Here is an 18,776-nt window from a genome sequence, read left to right as displayed (position 1 = left end):
TTACCATGTTGAAGCTTTACCAGGAGCCCCAAGAAGATACTATTATGTCTCCATCCACCAGCCAATGAAACTGAAGTGCTGGCAGGTCAGTTGTTCAGAGCCACTGAACTGACAACAACAGTGGTAAGATCCACACACAGGACTCCCTGGCCTGAGTGCTTTGTGCTCTGCCATGTAGCACTGTGGCCCTGAGCCAGTTGCTTACCCTATCTGAGCTTTTATTTCCTCATCTTTAAGAGGGCTGGAAACTTTCAGGGGCCTACATGCTGAGCTGTGCAGATGGACTAGCTTTGGAACATGATGGTAGTTAAGGTAGCGGAGGGCCAATCTCTGTGTCTTCTCCCACAGGAATCAGCATGGAGCACAGACTCCTGCTACTCCCCACTCCCTATCCCTGGAGGTTGGGGCTCACCTGGCCAAGATTGTCAAAGTTGTACTTGTGTCGAACCCACCGGTAGCTGGCCTCAGTACAGTCAGACTTGTTGGTAATATTCCTAGTGTCTTCACCCTGGCACACGAAGAACTTCCCTTTGAAGAGCTAGACACGCATGGCAGAGACAGAGTGAGAGATGGCCAGGGAACACAAGACCTCTAGCCTAGCCCCATCCCAGCTCTGGGCCTAAGAACTCTGAGCATGCCCTGTGGGGCATGCACTGGCCCATCAAGTCAGTGTCTCTGATGGGGGCCTTCCTAGAGAGGGAGGGAGGATGGGGAAGAAGGGGGTGGGGAGAGCTAAGTTCATGGTGCTCTGATTAGTGGTACAGGTCCTTGTGAAGTGTTCCTTCTCAGGCTCACCCCAGATCTAATGAGTGGGCCTGACCCTTTACCAGCCGCCCCGGTGATCCTGACACATGCTCAAGTTAGAGGATTACTGGGCTAGGTGTTTCACTCTCACAAGTATGATAGGGAGAGAGTGTTCAGCCCTACCCCACAGAGGAGAAAAACTGAGTTTTAAAGGTGGCATACTCAGTAGCTGACAGAAAAGGGCTGGAATGTGGGTCGGTCTGGAAAGCTCACTCTCATACCAGGGTACACCCAGGCATGATTACTGGGGTGTGTGGAGGGATGTTGAAGGAAGGACCAGGAGCCTGGAGCGAGCTGCTAGGGACAAATCAAAACTCACTAAAAGAACCTCAGGACTGGGCTCAACAATGGTACACTCCCCCTAAGCCAAGGAGGCCGGGAAGTGGGAAAGAGGGCGGGCACTGGGATGTGTGGGGTGCAGGCCTGGCAGAAAGGCTCTGTGGAGCTTTGGCAAATGCAGTCCGGTCCTTGGGGCTAGAGAGTTTCTAGGAAACCAAGGAACAGCCCCTCCCCAGGGCACAGTGGGCATCAGAGGAAGCCAGAGGTAGCCACCCAGAAGTTCCCACACTGTCTCAACAGCCAACTGACTACCCTGCAGCTGGAGCAGGGACACTAGAAGATGGAGAGTGTGTGTGTGTGTGTGTGTGTGTGTGTGTGTGTGTGTGTGTGTGTGTGTGTGTGTGTATGTGTGTGTGTGTTGGTGGTGGGGGTGTTTCCCAGTCCCCCAAGGCATCTGCTGAATCGTGCAGGCAGCTCTGGCTCTTTTTCCTCTAAAGTCAAGTTTCCTCTCTGGGCGAGAAGCCAGATTTCCCCAGCAGCCCCCACTTCCTGCCTCGTCTGGGGTCTGCACCCGTCTGCCTGCCAGCGCTCCACTAACCTGGCCCAGCTGTCTGGGCCTTGGATCCCCAGACCTGGCATACAGCCCGCCTTGCTCAAGCAGGGAAAGAAGGGAGATCCCCGAGTAGACTTGGGGCCAGTGTGTGCCTGTGTGAGGGAGAGCAAGGGGCGGGGGTGGGGGTGGGGTAGGAGACTGGAGTCTGCAGCTACCATGGGCCTGAAGTTTCTCTGAGGCCAAGCCTCCTTTGGAAATCCTCCTCTCCTTTCCCAGTAAGAGATAAATGGATCTGGGGCCTAGCTCCTGGAGGGAAGGATTCAGGCAGCGGCCTGGCTTGGGGGACAAGAGGAGGTGTATACTTGAGGCTTTCATAGACAAACCCTTGGACCCAGCATACCTGAACCCCCAGGATGCCAAAAATGATGAAAAAGGCACAACAGATGACCACAATGTTGCCGATGGGCTTCAGGGAGGACATCAGTGTCTCCACCACCAGCTTCAGCCCCTGGGCCCGGCTGATTACCCTGGAGAGCACAGGGAGGAAGGGTGAGAGGGGCTCTCTAGCTCAGACTCCCTCTTCTTTGCCCTGTTAGGACTCTGACTTCCTTCTGACTCGGCTCATGGTCCCTTCATCTGCTCTACTTTCTGAGCTCGCTGTACAGAACAGAGTCCTCTTTTCATGGAATCCCCGCCCCTTCCATGAGGACCCCCATCTGTAATCTCTCCAAACAGGTGGCACAAACTCTCAGCTCCCACCTTCCCCAGCTCCACCTCCAGGATGTCAAATGTTCCCTGAGTGGAGGTGACTCAGGGAGGCTTTCCCTGGGGATGCCTGTGTGATGTGGGGAGCAGGTGTGGGGAGGAAGAGGGAAGGTGGGGGAATATGGGTATCACAGCCAGAGAAGTCTCACTGTTAAGTCAGTATTGTTCCCTATGCAGGAAGACACCCTAAAGTCTCCTGAGTGGGGGGCAAGGAATGACTGCCCGGCTGCCCGGCTGGAGGGCACATCAGCTGTCAGGAGCACTGCTGCTCCGGGGGTGGACTCTGACAGATGCCGAAGGTGGGTCAGCCAGCAAGAGCATGTGTCAGCTCACAGGAAGGGCCAAGCATCACGCCCTAGGGCCCCCTAAGGGAGAGCTTTGGATCTCCTTGGCGGCCATGAAGGCCCTGCCTTAACAGGACTGATTGCCCTGATGAGCGTGCCACGCTGGAGAGACACCCAGTAAGGAAGCGGGAGGGGATGTTCTGGAGCGTTATGATCGGAATGTTGTCTGGAGCGGGGTCCCAGACAGGAGGCCGGACACATGAAGGATTGGGTCCTGACAGGTATCCTCAAGGGATATATATTGTGAGGGAAGGGGTTGTGTGGAACTTCCAGGGAGGGGGCACCTGAGCGGGCGCAGGGTCCGCAGCAGCCGCAGCACCCTCAGCATGCCCAGGATCTTGGTACCACTGTCGGAGACCATGGACACCAGGATGTCGATGACTGAGATGAGCACCAGCAGCCCGTCCAGCACATTCCAGCTGCTGCGCAGGTACGCCTGCTCCCCGAAGCACCAGCCCAGAGCCACCACCTGGAGACCACCGCCATGTCACCGCTCATCTTTCCTGCTGTCCCCAATCCATCCCTCCTCCTTCAGCTCCAACCACTGTTCCCATGCTCATCGGAAACCAGAGAACCCAAACTAGCAGCCAACCCCCATCACCTTTACTGTCATTTCAGCCAGAAAGACTGCAGTGAAGATGTAGTTGGAGAGGGTCAGGAAGATGCGCTCCTGCAAGAGAGAAGAGGCAGGTGTTGCCCACCAGGAGGCCCCATCCACCAGCCAGATTAGGTCTGCATACAGAAGCCCAAAGCTGCTTTGAACATTTAAAGCACGAAGATGACCCCCACCCTCCCTAACAATGCACATAACCTCAAAAAGTGCGCTCTCTCTCTCTCATCAGTGCCAGCTCCCAGTCTCACTTTACAGCTCCATGAACAGTCTTGTCGCGATTCCTGAACAGAACCCTCCACCCCCAAACCCGTGTTCAGATGGGACATATTCTGCACCGCAGTGCTGCTATCCAAGTCTTAAATTCCAGGCCCGATTCCCTGATTCCTTTCTTGAAACTAGAGCAGGATTTAACTTGATCTCTGACTCCTGCCCGCCATCCTACCCTCCTTACAGCTTTGCTTTCCTGCTGTGTGCCCCAGAAATAGAGCAGCAGACAAGCGAGGGGCCTGGGTTCAGACTCCACAGACACTGCATTTCTGCCAGGCATTCTGGTGTATTCTGGTGTCTATGGGCTGAGGTCAGCCCTAGTGGCAAAGAGAGGGATGTAGAGAGCCTGAGCCACAGCTAGAAACATAAGCCTGAGAGTGGGGAACAGAGAAAGGGAAGGAGGGAAAAGCAGGAACAATGGGAACTGGAGATAGATTCAAGGGGGAGGTAGTGACAGGGCCTACACAGGGACAAGTCAGGAGGGGGGGATGTCATCACCCCAGTCAGAGCACTGCTCACCCATTGAGTGCTAGGCTGGCCTCTCCATTCCTCAGGCTCCTCCATCCCCCACCCTGGCCTGGCTGGAGCCCACCCTAATGGGAAACAGAAGCCCCAGCAGCATTGAAATCCAAACAATGATGTGGGAGGCAGCGAGGAGGGACGAGGAAGACGGCGGGGCAGGAGGGGGGGGGGCACCTCTGGCCATACCACTTACTTGTATAAGATGCTGAGAGGAGAAACAGACTGTCTTATGCCCTTCTAGGATCTGAACTGCTCAAGGTAGGGAGAGGCTGTGATGCCAGTCTGGGAAAGACAGCTCCCAAAATGGGATGTGCTCATCCCAAAGAGAAGAGGCGCCTAGTCAGGACAGCCAGTAGTTATGTCTCTGGCCTCTTTTGGCCTCCAGAAAACCGACAGGTTCCTAGCCAAGCATAAATGAATAACATCCCTCAACTACAGCCCAGAAAACTGACCTGTTTGGGACCTGACAGGACCATAAGGAGGAAAGAATGGCTTCCTTGTCATCTACAGAGAAGGCTGGGTGACATGTCCCTCACAATATGTCAATCACAGTGAAAACAAGACCCTAGGCCAGGTACAACCTATGCAGGACCAGTCTCGTGTACATCACCCTCTCACAGGGCTCACACCCATGTGCCTTGTAAGCCTTTGGCACAGAGAACAGAGCCTGTGCTGTGGCAGAGCACCTGGCTGTGCTGGTGTGCCCACAGAGGGAAACTGAGGCAGGAGAGGATCCAGAAGGTTATTTTGGGGGTCCAGGAGCAAGAGTCAGAGTCCAAGAGACCCAAGGGAGGATCCGGACTCCTGTCTGTGATGTGTGACCTTGGACAGGCTGTGATGTGTGACTCTCCGGCCTTCCGGCTTCTCTTGCTTGTTCTAAACACTGACCCAGGACAGGCCCGATACCTAGGAGGACTCAACAGCCATGTTTACAGTCCCAGTGACTCACAGCACTGTGGGGGTCAATTTTGGGGCGCTCCATGGCAATGGTGATACAGTTGAGGAAGATGATGACGAGGACCACATGGTCAAACATCTTGTGGGTAATAATCCGGTGACAAAGGAGGCGGAATCTATTCCAGGACAGAGGCAAAGATTGAGAGGCATCGCTGGCAGATCCCACCCCCTGAAGGACCCTACATCCCCACAGAAGGACAGCACTGCACTGCATAGGTTAGAGCCCCAACCTACCTCGACTGAGGAGGGAAGATGTAGGCAGACCAGGAGTCTCGCTCACGGCAGCAGGCAGGGAGCCTGGCTCGGATCCAGGCTCGGATCCGTTCCCCTTTGCTCTGTGGAAAGAACACTGGGACCTGAGCAGAACCGAAGCCGCTGAGACCACCCCCTCCCCCGCAACCCATCTTGACTCCTGGACAGCACCAGACCCTTGATCTGGTCTCTGCCTCTCCTACCTCTAGCCCAGCCCTCTGCTATACCTTTCTTTCTTCCTGAAACCACTTCCCATCTCCCTCTAAGCCCTTGTCTCTTCTTGAACATCACCATTAACTCCCTGCTTCATCTCCCCCTCTACCCCTCTACCTCCCTCAACAGAAGCTTTCTGCTCTTCCCATCCCTGCCTCCATCCCAGTCCACCCCCACATCCTCCCTCCTGCCCTCCTCCTTCCTTCCCTCCCTGCTGGGCTTGAAAGCTGCATCAATTATCAAACATTGTACTCATCACAGCTGTCTGCTCAAAGACACACCTGGACCGAGGAGACTGATCCTTCTCCTCACATGTTAACCCTGCATGCTGGATCCCTGCATCCATCCCCAGAGTAAAGGGCAGGAGGGGGGAGGGGGCAAGCGTGAGGAAGCTGGGGGAGGGGTGGAGGGGTTAGGACAGGCTAGAAGTCAAGGCTTGTGATGAGGTCCAGATGAGAAAAGGGGACAGGAGAAGGACATCAGTTTAGAGAGATGAGTGATGGGTCTTTCTGAGTCACAGGGGGAGGGCCATGAAAGATTCATACACATCTGCCTGAAGCCATTCATATCCACCAAAGACAGCAGGGCCGCAGCCCCAGGCATGACAGAGACCCAGGGCTCTGCAGGATAGCAGAGGGGAAAAGGGGCCCGTTTGGAGGTCAGCTTCCAGGCGGGACATCGCCGTGACACACTGCCCACTGGGTACAGTTGCCCTGTCTTGAGGTCATCAGTGAAGGGTCACTATGTCCACGAGGGACTCACCAGATTGCCCTCATCATCCGCATCGTCCCCATCTAGCGGTGGGTCATCGGGCCGCAGGGCCTGGGCCAGGCGCCCCGAAGCTGACTTGCCATTGCAGTCCTGGTGCTCAGAGGCAGAGCTGCGGCCACTGGCTGTGCGGTGCAGCCCGGGCACCTGCAGTGTGTCGGGCAGGTCGAAGGAGCTCTTGGCTTCACGCTCCAGGGAGCCTCGATGGCGCCGGTCACTGCCTGCTGGGCTGGCCCGCTCTTCTTCTGAGCTCTCATCCTCATCCTGGCTCTCCTGGCCCTCACCTGACAACAGGGACCTTCTCTCCCCACTAGGACTCCTTCGCTTCAGGCTTGGGGCACGTCCCAGGCTGTTCCGGCTGGAGCGCCTGCTGGTCCAGCTGCTTGCTGCACTCCAAGGGCTATGTGGGGAGCTGCGGGCACTGGGCTGAGGGGAGGAAAAAAGGAGGAGTGGTTTCATTCAGGGCTACAGAGCTCTATCCTCTCTGGTAAGCTTCATGGGCATGACACTGGGAGTGAACAAGAGACCTGGACTCCAAGCCAGGGTTCAGATCTGGGCTCACCCATTCAGCTGTGTGACCTGAGGCAAGTTATTAAACTGCTCTGTGCCTGTTTCTTCATCTGTAAGGGAGATATGGAAATAGCCCTTGTTCTTCATTTACTTATCATTGTTGGTGATAGGTAAGGTAAAATAACCATGAGAAGAAACTCAAACAAGTCAAGCAAGAAGACAATGCCATTAAAAAGTGGGCACAAGGACTAGGTATCAGTAGCTTCTGCCTGGAATTTCAGCCTCTCAGGAGGCTAAGATCTGAGGATCACTGTTTGAAGCCAGCCCAGACAGGAAAGTCTATGAGACTCTTATCTCCAATTAGCCAGCAAAAAGCTAGAACTAGAGCTGTGACTCAAAAAGGTAGAACGGTTAGCATAGAGCAAAAGAGCTCAGGGATGGTGTCCAGGCCCTGAGTTCAAGCCCCAGAACCAACACAAAAACAAAACAAAAAAGTAGCAGAGGACCTGAATAGACATTCCTTAGAAGAAGGCACACAGCCAACAGGGATATATGAAAAAAAAAATCAACATCACTGATCACCAGTGAAATGTAAATTAAAAGCATAATGAGCCAGCACCTCCCACATGTTAGAATGGCTATCAAGATGGATATGGGGAGAGGGAAGCCTTGCACACTGTTGGTAGGAGTATAAGTTAGTACAGTCATTATGAAAAACAGTATGAAGGTTCCCAAACAACTAAAAATAGGACTACGGCATAATCTAGCAATTTCATTACTGGATATATATCAGAAGTATTTGAACTCAGTACATCTGTCCTATGGTCACTGCAACCCTGTCCGTAATGGCCAACATAAAGACTATCAATCAATAAATGGGTTAAAAAAGTGTATATAACTCATTTATTTAGTGGAACACTATTCAGCCTTTAAAAAGGAGGAAATTCTCTTATTTGTAATAACATGGATAACTCTGGAGGACATTACACTAAGCGAAACAAGCCAGCACAGGAAGACTAATAGTGCATGATCTCACTTGTAGACTCTAAGAAAGTTAACCTCATAGCAATAGATAGCAAAATATGGTTTACAGATAGGAATGAGAAAATGTTGGTCAAAGATACAAAGTTTCCATTAGAAAGGAGGAATAATTGGGGAGGTGGAGAGGGAAGGGATGGTAAGGGAAAAACAAAGGAGGGGGTAACAATGCTTGATAGGAAATGCACCCATGACCTTACTCATGTAAGTATTTTTACAATAAAATTATCTTTACAATAAAAATATTAAAAAAAAAAAAAAGAAAGAAAGGAGGAATAACCAGCACTTATTATGGCCCAGGCCTGTAATCCTGGCAACTCAGGAGGTTAAGATGTAAGGATTCTAGTTTGAAGCCAGTCCCAGCAAAAAAGTCAATTAGATTCTTATATCCAATTAACCAGCAGGAAGCTAGAAACAGTGGTATGGCTTAAATGGTAGAAGGCTAGCCCTGAGCAAAAAAAAAAAAAAAAAGGAAGCAAGACATGAGACCCTCAGTTCAAGCCCCCAGTATGGTAGAATTTAAAAAAAAAAGAGAGAATAAAATTTTGTGATTTATTGCATAGCTCAGTTAATGATGTCATAGTGTATTTTGCAGAATTGCTAAGAGTAGATTTTCAATGTTTATAACTCAAAAATGTATGGGAGGCTGGGTGCCGGTGACTCATGCCTGTAATCCTAATTACTCAGGAGGCTGAGATCTGAGGATTGCAGTTCAAAGCCAGCCTGAGCAGGAAAGTCCATGAGACTCTTATATCCAATAAATCACCAGAAAACCAGAAGTAGCTCAAGTGGTAGAGCGTTAGCCTTGAGCTGAGGGACAGCGTCCAGGCCCAGAGTTCAAGCCCCACTACCACCACCACCAACAACAAAAATGTATGTGAGGTAAGATAATTAGCTTGATTTAACCATTCTATAATGTATAAAAATTCAAAGCATCACATTTTACTCTACAAATACATACAATTATTTGTCAATTAAAAGTATTAGATGAGTGCTGGTGGCTAATGCCTATAAACCTAGATACTCAGGAGGCTGAGATCTAAGAATTGTGGCTTGAAGCCAGCCTGGGCAGTAAAGTCCATGAGACTCATAAACCTTCATTTAACCACTATAAAAGCTGGAAGTGGAATCATGGCTCAAGTAGTAAAATGCTAGCCTTGAGTACAAAACCTCAGGGACAGTGCCCAGGCCCTGAGTTCAAACCCTAGGTCCTACACCAGTGGCTCATACCTATAAATCCTAGCTACTCAAGAGGCTGAGATTTGAGGATCTCAGTTCAAAACCGGCTTCAGCAGAAAAATACATAAGATTTTCATCTCCAATTAACTACCAAAAAAGCTGGAAATGGAGCTATGGCTCAAGTGGCAGAGTATCAGCCTTGAGCAAAAAAGTTTAAGAGACAGCACCTAGACCCTGAGTTCAAGCCCCAGTACTAGCACAAATGTGAGCACATACATACACACACACACTCACACAATAGCATATGTGTCTAGTAGTGTCTGCCACAGACTCAGAAACTAGAGGAGAGTTCTACTAATGTGGTAATGTGTGAGAAGAGAGGGGTCCAAACCCCATTTTTTCAGAAGAGACTCTGAGAAGTCTTGTCCAAGGTCACCCAGTGAGGGGACAGAAGAAAGCATAAGGGTCCTCCTCTTTCACTACCAAGGCTAAAGCTCTTTCATTTGTCTGCACTGCCAGGCCTGCCTAGGGCTGTGTCTTTGGGCTCATGGACCTCCATCCCTCTTCCTCCCTCTCTCTACTTCTCCCACCATGGATACCCATGAGCATCTCCTACCGGTGACTTCATCTCATGGACTGCCCCAGGCTCAGCAGACCCACTGCTGCTAGTACAGCGGGAACTAGAGCCCAGGGCCTCTCCAGGGCCGGTGCTGGAGCTCTTGGGCAACGACATGGGTGTGGCAGCTGTGTGGATGATGAGAGGTGGTAGCAGGCTCTTCCGCAGCTCCGGGTGCTCTCCTAGGGACACCACTGCAGAACGACAGAGGGAGAGAGCCTGAGTCCATTCAGGGCTGTCCTGAGGCCAGGGGCTGCAACCCCAGGATAGGTACTCACAGGCCAAGTGCTTCTTCCTGTTCCCATCGCCATCCACGCTGGGTGAGAAGAAATCAGGCTCTGACTCGGACTTAGTGGCATCTCCCTAGAGTGAGGGAGCAGTGGGCCATTCATCAGGGCCTTTGCAGGCAGGGGTCATTGGGCTGGAGCAAGGTCTCCCCTCTCTTCACACGCACACACCACATAAAGGGCCACAGGAACCAGCAACTACGTCACAACGAGGCATGCACAGGAGCAGGCCAGACTACCCAGGCTGGGGACTCAAGGTTTACCAGGGCTGAGCCTCTGCCTCTCACCAGCCACACCTCAGATAAAGGCCACCAGAGTCAATAGCACAACCAGCCTCGCTGGAATGGCAGTAAGACTGAGATGGGGGCTACAATGAGTGGCCAGGCAGGCAGGTGACACAGGCTGGAGGAGCTGGAGACCTGAGTGAAATGTTCACTAAAGCCTCAATCCTAAAAGTCTACTTGAGGCCACCAGGCCTCTCCATGACTCCTCCTTTCCCAACCTAAGGACCCCCCCCTAAAACATTAAAATAACCTGGCCAGCCAGAGTGGCCCAAAGATGTCACTTCAGTCTGTTTGCCCCTGCTCTCTACCTGTGCCAAACCCCAGACCCTCTCTGGCCCCATTTCTACTTCTCTGTCTCTGAGATAGTTCTTTTCTTCTTTCTTAGCAGGTCAGTAGGTTCCCCAGTAATTACATACTTCTCCTTTAGAAGTTATTAAAAAATACTTGATTGCTACTTTTGATAAGGACATAAATATTGGGTAATTGGCATCTCAGGGGATCATTTTCATTAACTTAGTTTACATCCCTAACGAGGCCTTTAATTATCAAGTGGGATCTCCAGGGGGCTGCCTGAGATGTGCAGCACCATGGGGTCCCATGGGAAACCTGGCTTCGCCCCAAATTCCAGTGCCAGTGTAAGGAAACTACAAGGCACATGCTCAACATGGGGGCCATAGGACGAGTATGTCCTGAGGTAGTGGGCTGGACCTAATCAGGTGATTTGGGAGCCTGAGACTCTGATGAATTAAAAAATTCCAGTAATGTCCTGGTAAGAGCCATACCCCTGTTTCCACATCCTCCAAGGATCTGTCCTGAGTTGAAGTAGTTTGGGATCTCCAATGGAGGCCCAGGGCAATGAGTGAAAGGGAGAGAAGTAGGGAGAGTATGTCCCATGGCCAGAGGTCTTAACTCCACTGAGGCTGATGTCCTGGATGCCCTGGGACCTCAGTGTAGACACAGGCACACAGGATGCCCCCCCAACACACACACACACACACACACACACACACACACACACACACGTGCACACAGAGGATTCTAAGTCCCTTCCTTCACCAGTCTATCCATCGGCCTGGGAGAGATGGGAATGTGCCTGTGGGTTGATGAGGGTAGAGGTCAAGAGGCTCCTCCATTCTGTGTCCTCAAGGGGGAAGGGACTTAAAATCAAAGCAAACCTCACAACACCAATGACCACCACGGCTACCACAGGTTGCACAGCAGCTGAGCGTGAATGGGAGCACAGAGACACGGAGGCAGAATTGGGGAGGGGGAGGGCATGGGCGCAGGGGCATGCTGACTTGTGATCTCGTACCTACCCCCTGGGAGTCGACAGGCAGCTGAATACAGCTTAACTGTCCACTCGCATCTTCCCGTTTGCTGATTTCCTACAGGGAGAGGGGGAGGCAGGGGAGGACTGCTGGTCACAGGCGCTAGGGCCTTCAAATATCAGCAGTGTCCCAAGAGGATGAACACAGGAGGGTCCACACCCCATAGCAAAGGGAGGCAAGAGACACGGGGTAAGGTAGGGGAATGGGACCGGATGGCCTTGCAGATTTCAACCACAGGGCCCCCCCAGGCCACAATGAATCTGAAGGGTGTGGGCAGAAGCCACGGATAAGGAAACAAAGGCAGGGAAGGCTCAAGGCCCCCAGTCACCCTAGAAACAGCGGTGACCATGCATGGAGGGGTGGTGGGCAATGACACCACTGGCCATCTTCTAGGGAGAGGCGCCTGAGGTCTGTGAAGTTATGAAAAGTGACACAGTTCATGCAGAGAAAGAGGTTGTGGATCAAAACCCTGTATCTAGCATCTCCAGCTCAGAACACTGCTCCCGGACTCTGAGGCATGGGTATGGGTAAAGGCAGGGAGGGAAAGGAGAAGGAGACAGAAGCCAGTGACTGGGCTTCAAACAGGAGGCACAATCAAACCTCCTGATTTCTCAGACTCACAACCACAGTCCCTCCAAGTCAGAAAGGATCTAGCTGCTCCGAGTGGTATGGCATGTGACAGGTCACACGGTGTGACAAGTAACACTGGGATGATGGCTCTGATGTTGTTTAATATCAATTAATGGCCGCACACAGGGCTTTGCTGCCTGCTCATTTAATTAAGTGTGTGGATGATAAATAGACTGGAATTCAGGGCGCTGCTCCCCCCTGAGAGTCAGGAAATCAACAGCCAAGCAGGTTCTGTCTCCAGGGCCACCCCCTGCCCACTCTTGGCTCAATGACAAGGCCAGTGGGGGGGTTACCTTTGAGATCTCCTGCTGAGGAAGTCTATCAAAATGGGACATCTGTGGCCCTACTCTGAGGTGGGTTGTTTTATTTGTAAAAGAAAAAGAAAAAAAAATAGAAACCAAACCAAAACAACATTCCAGACCAATATAACAGCAAAGCCAGACTCTCCTGTTAGACCCTTGGGACCTTCTAAAACCCCACAAAGGAGAGAGCGCCCTCCGTCTGTGTGGGTCACCACATGCAGGTCAATGGAGGGAAAGGTCCCTTCACCTGGGTATTTCAGAGCTACAGCTATGGATCACCCTCATGATGGGGGTACCACACCTCATCCCAGCCCAAGGTCCTCCCTGACACCCTCTCTGTACTTAGAGAACTTATACTCTGAAGACTTGGGGGCCTTTGTCAACCCATCCATGCTGGAGCCATTCACACAGATCTCCAACAGGGCCAGGGTGACTGGGCTGGGCTGAAGCTGGCCAGGCAGCTCTGTTCCCACACTCAGCCATCACTGCTGCCTAGCAACCAGGCCAGCTCAGCTGCACTCAATTTAACAAGGTGTTGGTGAATGCTGAGTGGTGGGGAGGGGGTTTGTCTGCACTGGGGAACCGCGCCCCTCTCCTCCAGGACTGCCATGGTGGCTGATGGCAGGGAGGGAAAGGAATGGGCTTGGGCATTTTCCATTTCCCAACAGAGCTCCCTGGGAATTTTTGTGAGGGAAACTTAGTGTTAGGAGCTGCTGTTTCAAAGAGGCTAAAGGGGACCCATCCTCACTCAACTCTTCCTCCTACAAGCCACAAGCAACAGTCAGGTGTGAGGCCATAAAGACACTGGCTCTGAGGGAGCCCTACAGGACCCCCATCAACTCTTCAGGCCCCAGGGAAACCCTGGAAGTTCCAGGAAGAGCGCTGATGGCCTCCTTTCCTATTAGAGGCCCAGCCATCCTCAAAGCCTCCCCCACAGCTACCCTCGCTGCCACCCAGCAGGAAGGAAATTCGATAATAGATAACTACAGAATTAAAATCGAAGCGGGGAGAAAGGTTGGTGTAGGATAGAGGTACCCGCAAACCGCCCCCCCACCCCCAGTCTAGCCTGGCCCACAGGGAACAGCCCTCCCTTGTAAAGGTTGGGAAAGGGTTGGAAAATAGATTTTTGTTTTTCCACCATGTACTAGGTATTTATAGACCAGGCCGCAGCGGGAGTTTCCATCCGGGTCACCCAGAGAGAAGTGGACCAAGAGCTACTTCCAGGCCCAACCTGGAGCATTTCTAGGTTGGGTCAACCTGGCCTGCTTGAGATACCAGGATGCTAGATAGGATCTGAGGGCTCAGGTGGGAAGAGGCAGAGCTGAGGGAGAAGGCAGTGGGGTAGAGGGTAAAGCCCTTTGGACAGAGGCTGAGTGCCCCGGCACAGCCAGGATAGGATCAATGTGAATCAATATTAATTGATGACGGAGGTGATGTGAGTCTGGGCTGGAAATAGGACGCTCATCTCTGCCATGCCTGCAGCTAATTGGGCTCATTTCTCACCCTGGGCAGCTCAGCCCTGTCCTGGCCTTGGTGGCATCTTTATCAGTTCAGCCTGTGCTCAGATGACTTGCATGCAAGCCTCCCACACTCCTTAGCCCAGACGGATCTTCCCTGGAAGTCCCATGGTGCACTTGTGCTTGGCGGGGAGCGGGGTCCAGCTGTACCATTTGTACCTGGCCCTGGGCTTGGGAAGGTTCTAGCTGACTGACAGAGAAGCCTACTGGCCACTAACCTAAAACCCAGAGATTCCACCCACCCAGCCATCCCATCTCCTGTGTGATGAGACAGGGGGTACATGAGATCCAGAGCCACCCATCCTGGGGTGTTGCCAGAGGGACCTCCCGGCCCACCCCCCACACCTGGCAACGCAGGGAGGAAGTGGCTCAAGACAGGCAGCCACTACTCCTGGAAATGGGACTGGCTCAGGCAGGTTAAGGTGGGTAGAGCAGGGGGGGGTTACCTCTGCCTGGAAGCCCTCCACCAGAATGGCGACCAGCAGATTAAAGAGCACATAGTTGCCAAAGGTCATGAGGGCAATGAAGTAAAGTGCAGCCCAGGATGATGTGGAGGCCATGCCATTGTAGAGGACTTTGTTCCAGTCCTCTTGGGTCAGGATCTGTAGGCAGAGGACAGGGGTCAAGACCTTGATCTGAGATGGCCTCCACTCTCACCCCTGCCCTGTGACCCTGGCACCTGAAACACAGTGACGATGGCCCAGAGCAGGGAGTCAAAATTCTTCCGGTCTGGCAGTGTGTCCCCGTCCCGCTCAGATGCAAACTTGCAGCCAAAGAGATGCATGCCCAGGATGCTGAAGACACAGGGAGCCGCAGACAGCCTCAGGGCCCAGGGTTCCCACCCTCATCCCTCCCCCACCCCCAAGGCCCTGCTCCCCTGCTTGGCCCACCTCTCCCCCTCCCTCCACCTTTCACTTGAGCTCGTGCTCACCTGAAGATGAAGATAAAGAGCATGAGCAGCATGCAGAAGGTGGCCACGTTGTCCATGGTCTTCATAAGCACCACGAGCTGCCGCTGCAGCGCCGGCAGGAAGCGCACCAGCTTCAGCACCCTCATCAGGCGGAAGGTCCGCAGCACCGACAGGCCACCCCCCTGCTGGCCCACGATCTCCCACACGCTGCAGGAGGGTGCAGGTAGCCTGAGCCCTACACCTTTGCATCCAACCCTCCCTTTCCATGGACTCAGCACACCTGGGGCTGCGCTGGCCAGCCAGGCATGAGAAAGGAAGCTTGTATGGGCCCTGGGACTCCAGGCTGGAGGCTCCAAGGTGGGGAGGATTCAGGTGACAGCCCCAGTCCTCACTGCTCTCTCTCCTTAGGAGGAGAGTACCTCCTGGCAGCAGGTTACCCTTTCCCTAAATCAAGCCAATGCAACTACATCAAGTTATGGAATATTTGCTTTGTTCTCTTCTAATGAAATCTAAAGCCAATTCTCCAAACCAATAAAGCAGTTCTCCTGGCCCCAGGCCGGTAATGGAGGGAATGAGGGGAACTGGAATACTCTCTCAAGGTCTTGGAATCCTAAAGCAAGTTGCTAATAGCTAACTTTGTTTCCAAGCACTTTGAAAGCAGGGAAGCTGGCTAGACTTGACTCCTCCACTTCCTCCCCAAAGCTACCTACTCCAGGCTTGGGTAGGGTTATGGACAAGAGGTAGAGCTGGGGACAGGTGACTGGAGAAGGAACCACCCAAAGGAGCTAGGAGCCCCATGTCCACAAGAACAGGTAGGGCCCAGAGAGGAGATGGAGCTGAGCATGGGACCACAGACAGGCCCTTACCTGGGGAAAGCGGTACAGTCTACGAGCCAGTGTGATCTGGCTGGCTCCAGACTCTTCTACCTCAGAGGAATAGGCTGGGCTGCACAATTCCTCTCCCTATACCACCCCTGCTGGCATTTTGACAGCAAGAGGCAATGGGAGGCAGTCATACCTGATGACAACAATGACACCATCAAAGATGTTGTAGGGGTTCTTGATGTAGCCAAAGGGGCCATATACGAGCAGCTTCAGCAGCATCTCCAGGGCAAAGAGGCTGGTGAAGACAATGTTGCTAATCTCCAGGGCATTGGTGAGCTCTTCAGGCTAGAAGACAACAAGGCATGAAAGAGTAGATTCACCCTTGAATCCTATATCTCAGTCCTTCTGGGGCCCCCGGGAGATAAGAAGCAGGAACAGCAACTCTGGGAGGGTTTGTGAGGAAGACCCTCTCCCGGACCCCCTCAGGATCCAGGAGAAATGCATTTAAGGACAGCAACCTTGGGAAAGGCCCACATGAAACCCATAGCCCCCAGTTAGTCCGTCCCTGATCTTGAGGCCACAGACTTGTGTAGGGGTTTTGTTCTACCTTCCCTGGGAGCTTGGAGACAACCCTGTCCTGTGCTACCACACCAGTGCAGTGGCCCAGGTCAGGAAGACAACGAAGCCAGTTCACATCAGAGAGTCACGGCCAAAGCTTCACATGCACAGCCAGTCACAGAGCCACACAGTCTGTGGCCATTAACTACTCCATGAACTTGGCAGCCTTCCATTGGACAATCACTGGCTTTGCTTGCTTCCATCCAGACCTCCTCCCCTTGAATGCACATCTTTCCAGTCCCAGTCAATGAGAAAGAGGAAGACCCCTCCGGGATGAAGAAGCACCTGCAGCCTCAGCCTGAGAACAAGTAAGACACCTGGAATAATCCTTAGCCTATCCTGTCACTCACTCTGTGATCTTTAGCAAAATTCTCAACCTCTCTGGCCAACCATAAACCATCAGAGGTAATTCTTTTTATGTTCCTATGCACGGTCTGGGATTGGGACCAAGAATGCATCCTAGAGAGGCTCTTACAAGAATAAGTGACAAACCCTGTCTCATTTGTTGTTCCAGCTCACTAGTCACAGCCCTTCCAGTATGGAGTGTTGCCTGGATGCCTAGCAATGTACCAGGCATTGAAGAAGCTGGAAAAAAAATGCCAACCTCACGCCTGCCTCCCAAGAGTACAGTGTCTAGCTGGAAACAAGTTGTACACACACTAAACAGCTGAATAATCACAAGGGGCTCCAAATCCTGCCTCAATGCCAAAATAAATAATCTGAGCAGTAAATCCGGTAGTTCAGAGAAGAAAAGGTGAGAGGTGAACACCGTGAGAAAGGCTCAGTCTTGAACTGGCACTTGAACTCCAAAGGATGAGTCTCCCCAGGGGGTCAGGGAGGGAAGGGAAGGGTTACATGGGAAACCAGAGCTAAAGTTTGGCGGGGGGGGGGGGGGTGGGGGGGGTTGAAGGAAGAAGAGAAAGGGAGGGGGCATGGCTAGATTGAGGGCTGGAATACAGGTAGAGATGTAATTGGTTCAATGAAGCCCACTGCCCACTTAACAGGGGAAAGGTAAACCCAAAGCCCAAAGTCTATAGAAGCTGCTCACAATGTCAGGGCTGGAGACATGGCTCAAGTGGTAGATCACCTGTCTAGTAAGCATGAGACCCTGAGTTCAAACTACCATAAAAAGAAAGACGTAGCCAAATGAGGCCTTGATTCCATCAGACACCACCTCCTGCTCACCCAGCTGCCTCGTCTGGCTGCACAAGCATACAGCCAGCTCCTGGGCATGACCAAATGTATCCTAATGGGCCTGTCTGTGCAGCCAGCCTGGAAGGAAGGGAGGAGATCTGGCAGAAAGGGTTTTTTCACTAGCAGGGGGTTGCTAGGACCTTAGGGTCCATAGCTACTAGGGAGACATATTCTATGAATGGGGTTCTTCTCAAAGGCAGAAAGGGTTCGCAGGCAGGGCAGACAGCCAGCTGAGCAGAGGGTGAGCAGCTACCAGGGGTGGGAGGGCAGAGCTATTACGACCTATAGCACACTGCTCTGGAAGATCGCAAGCAAGTTTTGAGCTCTGTGAGTGGGAGCAGGAGGGGACATTCCCAACTGACCTAGTTAACAGGGTTGCACTGAGGCAGGACGCTTGGTCCCTCCAGTGTGAGCATGGCGCAGAAGGTGGAGGTATCTCCTGATCCCAGTTGGATCAGGATCTGCATCTCAAATCTAGTCTGCCAGGAGGGAGGGAGGAACAATGCACCTGCCTCTAGGTCTGGTCACTGTTACCTGCCCCATCTTCCACCCTTGGACTGGATAAAGATGACAAGTAATAACCACCTAGTGTGAGATTCCCAGGTCTCAGATTCACCATTGCTTTATTCTATGAGCTACCGCATAACCATCCTCCTCTGCTGGGTGCTTCAGGTGAGCAGAAGAGGCTAAAAGATGATAGGTGCCTGGTGCAAAGTCACAGGTCGGGAAGAGTTAGGGCTAGGGCCCTACCCTACATCACCCTGCTAACACTGGAGAGTCAAGATCCAGACCCATGAAGGGCTGGTGAAGCCACACAAAGGAATGCACCAAATGTTCATGCATCTTCTAATGGATATTGTTTTATTTCAAACTAACAGAGATACATGAATAAAGAACAAGTTGACATGAACACACAGCTGAGGTATACTTATAATGTGTAGATTTCACACATCATATAAATTATACAAATTGAGCATCCTTAATCTGACAGCCCAAAGTACAAAATGCTCCAAATCTCTTTCAACACCAACATAATGTCATAAGTTCCACCTGACCACATGTGACAGATCACAATCAAAATACAGATGCAAGCCAGGCACCAGTGGCTCATGCCTGTAATACCAGCTACGCAGGAAGTAGAGATCTGAGCATTGTGGTTCAAAGCCAGTCCATGCAGAAAAGTCCTGGTAGGACTCTTACCT

General features: G+C 52.2%; 1 protein-coding gene across 30 annotated transcripts in view; it reads right to left on the bottom strand.

Annotated features, from left to right (window-relative positions):
* The window catches only part of Cacna1g (calcium voltage-gated channel subunit alpha1 G), a 67,210-nt gene that overhangs the window by 20,991 nt on the left and 27,443 nt on the right, over positions 1 to 18,776 (bottom strand). For 20 of the 30 annotated variants that reach the window (XM_042671699.1, XM_042671645.1, XM_042671671.1 and 17 more), the window contains exons 10-23: positions 15,956 to 16,107; positions 14,960 to 15,145; positions 14,708 to 14,822; positions 14,475 to 14,630; positions 11,568 to 11,636; positions 9,959 to 10,043; positions 9,681 to 9,874; positions 6,332 to 6,763; positions 5,339 to 5,439; positions 5,097 to 5,220; positions 3,347 to 3,415; positions 3,030 to 3,214; positions 2,037 to 2,163; positions 413 to 538 (exon numbers count right to left, since the gene is read on the bottom strand). In XM_042671699.1, coding sequence (XP_042527633.1) covers positions 413 to 538; positions 2,037 to 2,163; positions 3,030 to 3,214; positions 3,347 to 3,415; positions 5,097 to 5,220; positions 5,339 to 5,439; positions 6,332 to 6,763; positions 9,681 to 9,874; positions 9,959 to 10,043; positions 11,568 to 11,636; positions 14,475 to 14,630; positions 14,708 to 14,822; positions 14,960 to 15,145; positions 15,956 to 16,107 — 2,121 coding nt within the window. The remainder of the gene's footprint in view (positions 1 to 412; positions 539 to 2,036; positions 2,164 to 3,029; positions 3,215 to 3,346; positions 3,416 to 5,096; positions 5,221 to 5,338; positions 5,440 to 6,331; positions 6,764 to 9,680; positions 9,875 to 9,958; positions 10,044 to 11,567; positions 11,637 to 14,474; positions 14,631 to 14,707; positions 14,823 to 14,959; positions 15,146 to 15,955; positions 16,108 to 18,776) is intronic. The other 10 variants (XM_042671721.1, XM_042671735.1, XM_042671740.1 and 7 more) reach the window with 1 other exon arrangement.

The sequence above is a fragment of the Dipodomys spectabilis genome, unplaced genomic scaffold (genome assembly GCF_019054845.1).
Source record: "Dipodomys spectabilis isolate Male_0828 unplaced genomic scaffold, ASM1905484v1 ptg000018l, whole genome shotgun sequence".
Lineage (NCBI taxonomy): Eukaryota > Metazoa > Chordata > Mammalia > Rodentia > Heteromyidae > Dipodomys > Dipodomys spectabilis.
This window is presented reverse-complemented; position numbering and strand designations above follow the sequence as displayed.